This window comes from Solanum tuberosum, unplaced genomic scaffold, assembly GCF_000226075.1.
Source record: "Solanum tuberosum cultivar DM 1-3 516 R44 unplaced genomic scaffold, SolTub_3.0 scf00596, whole genome shotgun sequence".
NCBI classification, from domain to species: Eukaryota; Viridiplantae; Streptophyta; class Magnoliopsida; order Solanales; family Solanaceae; genus Solanum; species Solanum tuberosum.
This window is the reverse complement of record NW_006239557.1, coordinates 172,119-179,050: the sequence shown is the minus strand read 5'-3', so window position 1 is coordinate 179,050 and position 6,932 is coordinate 172,119. Positions and strand designations below refer to the sequence as shown.

The 6,932-nt window shown below is 29.0% G+C and overlaps 1 protein-coding gene across 1 annotated transcript; it reads right to left on the bottom strand.

Annotated features, from left to right (window-relative positions):
• Positions 1-2,131: 2,131 nt before the first annotated feature.
• Positions 2,132-3,279, bottom strand: LOC102605291 (flowering-promoting factor 1-like). The gene is made up of 2 exons (XM_006366429.2): positions 3,060-3,279; positions 2,132-2,517 (listed from the first exon to the last, which is right to left on the bottom strand). Exons 1-2 carry the CDS (start codon positions 3,154-3,156, stop codon positions 2,216-2,218), a joined length of 399 nt encoding a protein of 132 aa, XP_006366491.1. The 5' UTR covers positions 3,157-3,279; the 3' UTR covers positions 2,132-2,215.
• Positions 3,280-6,932: the final 3,653 nt, after the last annotated feature.

Here is a 6,932-nt window from a genome sequence, read left to right as displayed (position 1 = left end):
TTCAAATTTAAGTCCGAAATTCTGTTCACACTTATGGAGGAAGTGAGTATTTTTAGTTTGGGAAAAGACATATGCATGCGTTCAACTTGTGAAATAGTAAAATATGAGACGACAATTTTTTTATAGTACTAAAATGGAACAACAGCACCAAACAAATTAAAGCACAAAGACAAAAATGCAACTTTTTTGGGGACCATTTCAACATGCACTTTTGCATGTTAGTTGCACACTAGCTAACTAGCTAGCCATATTATTAAAAAAAAATGTAGAGACATTGAATCACTTTATCCACAGCCATTTGACGAGAGAGACTGTTCAGATGGTAAACAATTTTCATTTTCATTATATTCGTGTCACCAAGAGAGTAAATAGGAATGACAAATGGTGTGAGGTGGGACTGTTGAGGTCATCTGCGATTATAAAGAATTGTATTATTAGTAATTTTAAACCTTACTTTCAAGGTAGTGATAGATATAGACTAGACATAGCAGGTTCGACAAAACTTCATCGCTTATCAAATTTAACTCAAATTATACATGTGAGAAAAATTAATACATATATAACTCTAAATTTTGAAATCAACATTGTTTCAATGTCCATCAACCTGTACCCAGTGGCGTAGGCACATGTATGCCAGGGTGTCCAATTGGACACCCTTGGTCGAAAAAAAATACCGCATATACAAGTAAAATTATATATGAAGTGATTAAATAATATATTTTGGACACCCTTGACATAATAGTTTGTTATAGCCTAGTGGTATAAGATGTTTTGAATGTATGTTTCGACATCTGTAATGAGTCAGTGCTCATGTGTTCAAATCCCACATGGAACAATATTTTCCCCTTTTTAAAAAGAACTTTTGTTATTTAATTTTTGGACCCTCTTCCTGAAATTCCTGGCTCCGCCACTGCTGGTTGTACCCACCCTATCGAGAAAGTAAAAGTAATATAATAGTACTAGAATATATTTAAAAAATTGATAATAAAAGAAATAGATAGCTCTAGCTAGGTTAATTTCAAAAACCTTCTAATTAGGTCAAAACCTGCATGTTACACATGTACAAGGTGATGATCTGTATTCCATGTACTTGGATCCAATTAGCTATTTAGAGTTTGTTTGAATTGACTTGTTTTAAGTGATCTTAAGTTAAATTAATTTTAAAGCATTTTTGGAATGTTTGAGTAGTTAAAAAGTGCTTATAAGCACTCAACTTTAAGCTAAAATGACAAAAATAAGTCAAAAATTATTTTATAAGTCAAAAGCTAAAAACCAATCCAAATAAATTCTTATTATGGTTGATGCTGGTAACAGCTAAGCCAAACAGAGAGTCACATTATGATTAAGTAAATAAAAATATTATTTTTTAATAATTTAAATGAAATGATTGCATACTTTTCAATTAGATTTTGGGTTCAAATCTCTCAGCCACCCTAATAGCAAAAAAATGGTTCACACATATTTGCGAATGAAAAAGAATCAATTAATTAAAAGTATGCTCTGTAACAACTTACATTTTTTAAAGTAAGATGATCACACATTTCAATTTGTTATCAAATCGAGCAAAGTCGCATTGTAATTAAGTAAATAAAAGTGTATTAGTTTTTAATAAATTATATTTTCAAATGAAATGATCGCATACTTTTCAATATGTACTATCAAAATACATAAGAGATTTTGGGTTCAAATTTCTCTATCACCCTAATAGCAAAAAATTGGTTCATACATGTTTGTCAATGAAAAAGAATCAATTAATTAAAAGTATGCTCTCGATAAAAACTTACATTTTTTAATAAGATAATCACACATTTCCAACTTGTTATCAAATCTAGCAAGTAAGAGATCCAGTTCAAATTTCACTACCACGGCACTACCCAAAAGGCAAAAATATATTTGACATTTTTTACCATGAAAAAGTATCAAGTCCACATATGCAAGAGTGTGTGCTAAGACATAATATAAATATATAATTAGTTAAATAATTAAAAGTGTGATATTTTAATAGCTTAAATTTTTAGATGAAATGATTATATATACAATTCAATATGTTATCAGAACAAGCAAAGTGATATACTAGCTAAGTTCAAAATCTCTCCACCAACCAAAGAGCAAAAAAATATTAAATCCACATATTTGGCTAATGAAAAAGAATCAAATCCAGATATGAAAGGGGAGAAATAACATAATTAAGTATGTTTCTCTAATAATTTAAGTTTCAAATGAGATGATCACACACTTTAACATCACGGACTTCAAAAATCGATGGATTCTTGACAACAATGTCATACATCTGGTGTGATTTGAAGTTTGTAAAGCTCTTTGGAAGTGAAATGAGATGTGCAGAATCATCTGATTTATGGAACTGCAGAAGATCCGACTTCATCGGGTTGTTGAATCGGGTCCACCCGAGTTCAATGAGTCTCTTCTCTAGTTCTTCATAGGAACTTATCATCTCATTCTCTGGTAGGTACACCAACACCCGAGGGCGTGCCCCGGGTGCAGTGACTGTACCTGTGCCTGCAAAGACGAATACAGAATTTAGAATCGTGTACAAAATGTCATGAAGGAAAAACATATAAATGTAACCTATGACATGACCAAGGAATTAAGCATTTTGCCTTGAATTAATGCCTATGTTGTCAAATCCTTGTTGAAACCAACAAATTGTGTTCTAATATCAAATATGTCACGATCCAAAATTACAGATTGCAATTATGGGTGCAAGCTAGGTTACGATATTCAAACCTCCTTAGTAAGAAATTTCACTATATACGTGAGATTACAACTATTTTCTGATATATATATATATTGAATCATCTTGATTTTTTCTATATTTACTTCTTTTTTTTTAATTTTGAATCTTCTTAGTGAAAAATCTAACTCTGTCACTGCAATCAGTACGTGACGATCTAATCTCCCTGAGAGAACCCTTAACCCCTAACAAATATATAAAAACATAAAACACACATAATATATCGCGCAGTCTCCATATCCTCAAAAGAGAGTGTGTAGTATTAATTACTGAATCTAACAAGTTAAACTTATATCGAGTTATATACCTGGATATGTTGGTTGTTTTAGCTCGAAGGACTCACGAGTAGGATTTTTGATCAAATGGGCAACACCTTTCTTGTCAAATATCCATACGCCAGACATTATAATAATTGGTTTAATTTCCAACTCCAACAATATATGGAGATGGAGAAAGAAAAATAATAATACTTCATACCTTAGAGAAATGATGAAATGATTTCTTATGGAGCAGTAGATATATTCCACTGTGTATGTAGGTTTGGTAGTACATCATGTGATCACTGATCTTTTGAAAGACTGGACTACTATTAACCTTTTTGGGGATACTAATTCATTTACTTTCTACGTTTTCCAATTTTTATATTCTGGGTCGTTTGATATGATGGATAAGAGACACTTATTATATCTTAATTTATGTGATATATTTCGTCTTCTGAAAGTCAAACAGTTTAAGTTTGATCGAAAATTTGCTCATGAAATTTATATATTTGTATTGATAATTCAAAATATTTGAAAGATATATGAATTTTTTATGGTCAAAGATAGACTTGTTTGTATCTCGATATTCAAAATGTGTTACATAAATTGGGATAGAGAGTAATAATTTTGGGACAAAATGTAAGATTATTTTATCTTGTATTTGGTTAGGGATATTAATTTAGTGATCTTGAGATTATTTATCTTCTCTAGGTATGGAGTTGTTGTAGACACATAATTTTTGACCGAACTTAAATTTAACACCATTTTTAGAGCTTAAATATTTTATAAATCTAGATTAAATATTTTGACTTTTATCTTATCTTATTAAGTTTATTTTGAAAGAATTGAAAACAACAAAAATAGAATCACTTTTTAAGGTAAGTTTTATTTTCACTTGTTTAAAAAAATAATGAAAACTTACAAAAAATATATTCTTTTAATTTAGATTTTACTAAATAAGCCAATATTTCTTAATTATATTTTTAGATTGGCTATTTAACTTTTTAGTTCAAACTAATTAATTTAATTTTTTATATATATTTAATTTTAAAAAATAAAAAATAACCTAAACTACCCATTATGCCCCTAAACCTCTACCCACTTCACTCACCTTAACCCCCACTCCCCCCCCTCACACCACCTGCACAACACAGACACAGACACACATCACCACCTCCACTACCCACACTCTACTACATACTACTATATTATACACACACAACACAAACATGACACAGAAAAAAGAAATCAGCAAAGAAAAGTAACACACACACAAAACAGACAAAAAAGAAGAGAAAAAAAGTCACTCTATTTTTATATTATTTTTCTTTCCATAATTCACCAACACATTTATATTTTTCTTCCGTCTTCATTACTACTTTCATATAAATGCAACACAAATATCATTACATACAATCTACAAAAGATTCGTGAGTGTTTTAATCGAGCTTCGATCAAGATTTTGCGGTACTTATTTTCTTCATTTGAGGTATAACTTTACCTTAAATCTTTTAATTTTATTTATGGAATTTGATGTAACTATATGATAAGTTTTCTTTTATTTTTTATTTTATTCATAATTTGATTGAAATGAAGAATGAATCAAGTGTTATATTTTTGTTTAATGAATGAATGTAGCTTTAATCGATGATTATTTTCTCTTTATTTATTTTTATTTGTTAAGTCTGTGACCTCTTAAAAATGAAAGGTCATGGCATTGTTCTTGTCTTCATTTAGATAATATTGATAAAGTATGAATTGTTAGGCTAAAAATAAGTAAAAAAGTTATTGTTATTTTATTTTATCAATCAAGAAATGAGATTTATATTTAACAATTTGGTATAATTTTGTTGTATGAAAATGTGTATGCTTAGTTTTGACATCAACTTTAAGAATAAAAAAAAAAAAAGATATGGAAATGATCCAAAATTTTATTCTAGAAGTTTAGTATTTTACTTTATTTTCTTTTTCTTTATAAGAAATAAATATTTTCTTTTAATGTTAAAACAAACATTTAGGCACATTAAAAAATATTTGTTTCAATTAAGAATGTGGTTACACATCTTTTTTTGAAACATTAAAATAAACTCAAGGATGCAGTGACGCACCTTGTCCAATAATATAATTAACTTTCATTGATTTAAAGTAGAGACTTATTAAAAAAAAAAAGGGATAAGATTATTAAGTGTGATAAAAGAAGACAGTTATGTCTCTAAATTTCAAGACCAAGAATGCGGTTACGCATCTAGATTGAGACCAAATAAAACTTCAACAATAAAAATTGCGAGTGAAACTGTGGCCTATAAACATATATCCAAAAGATAATCATAATTTAAGTATAAGTCAATAAAAGTGACCGTGCTAGAACCACGGGACTCGAGGGATGCCTAATACCTTCCCCTCGGTCAACATAATTCCTTACCCGGATTTCTAGTTCGCAGACCATATTAAAAAGTCATTTCATTTTGATTAGGGATTAAACGAAAAGGTGACTTGGAACACCATAACTCAATTCCAAGTGGCGACTCTGAAAACGCCTCTGAAAAGTAAAATAATCTCAAAATCAATATCGTCACTTAAATTGGAAAAACCCTTCCGCTGGTCGGAAAAGTGGTGTGACAGTCGTCTTTGTTAAGAAACATTTTACCCTCCGATGTGGGACTTTCCGTACGAATCTGAATTTAATTAGGTTCCAATATTGATACTGGACAACGGATGGGAAACAAAAGAGAATATTTATCCTATCATTTGTACTACAATGATGAGATAAGTTATTTCAAATCTATGATAACCCATAGGCAATTCCTTAAAAGTGACATCAACTTTCACTTTTAAACATTTCAAGAGACTTTGTATATTTTAAACACCATAATCAGGTTCGACTATGTCAATTTGACAATTCTTACTGACTTGACACATTGTATGTGCTGGACTCATTCTTAGCCAGAGGAGCATCTTTTATATATATAATTTTCTTTTCCTTCTTCCTCTTCACTCTTTATTTCTATCACCTACTTCACCTTTTATCATTAAATCTCGATGGAAAACCTTGAAAAATATGGAAGAACAAAATAAAAAAAAAATTATCACACTAATTTTGGAAAATTTTATTATAAGACAATGAACGAAGGAACAAAACTCGAAAAATAAAATAACTATTCGGGTCATATAAATAAAATCGATCATTTTTTTTCCTCCATATTCAATTGCTGATTTCTTTGTCAATGTCTTGCACACTAGAAATAGATCATTTTATTTATTTATTTTTGTTGAAAAATAATTTGTTTTCTATAATTTTTAAAAAAATTATTGTTTCACACCAAATGTCACGTGTCTATTTTTTATTAGTCAATCTTGTCATGTTATTTGTGAATGTATTGCACGCATAGTAATTTTAGTTGATTGTCAAAAAAATGTTAAAAGGGGAAACTACATAAATGAGTTGTAAAACACAAAATAATTATAATTTCATAGCCCAATTCAAACTAATTCAGCAAATACTCATTGATCCAAAATAAATTACAGTTCATACCCCTTTTTATGCCAAATTTTTCTGTAGCCCCCTTTAAATTTAGGCTCAATTTTGCCCCGCCTTTTAAAATTTAGGTCCAATTTGCCCAACCCAAAACTTTTGATTCTATTATATCATTTTTGTTCTTTTTTCTCATTTATTGTTTTTATCCTATCATTAATTACTTTTGTTCTTTCTCATTAATCATTTTTATTTTCTCTTTTATTCTTTTCACATTTTTTTTCTTCATATTATCATTTATTAGAGATACCATTTCGTAATATTTTTATTATTTCTTTGTTCCTCTTCTTTTTTGGTTAGTTTATCTCTTTTTAGGTTCTCTTTCTATATTTTTACCTTTTAAAGAAAATAAATAAATTTCTTTTATTTTTTCATAATTATTATTTTA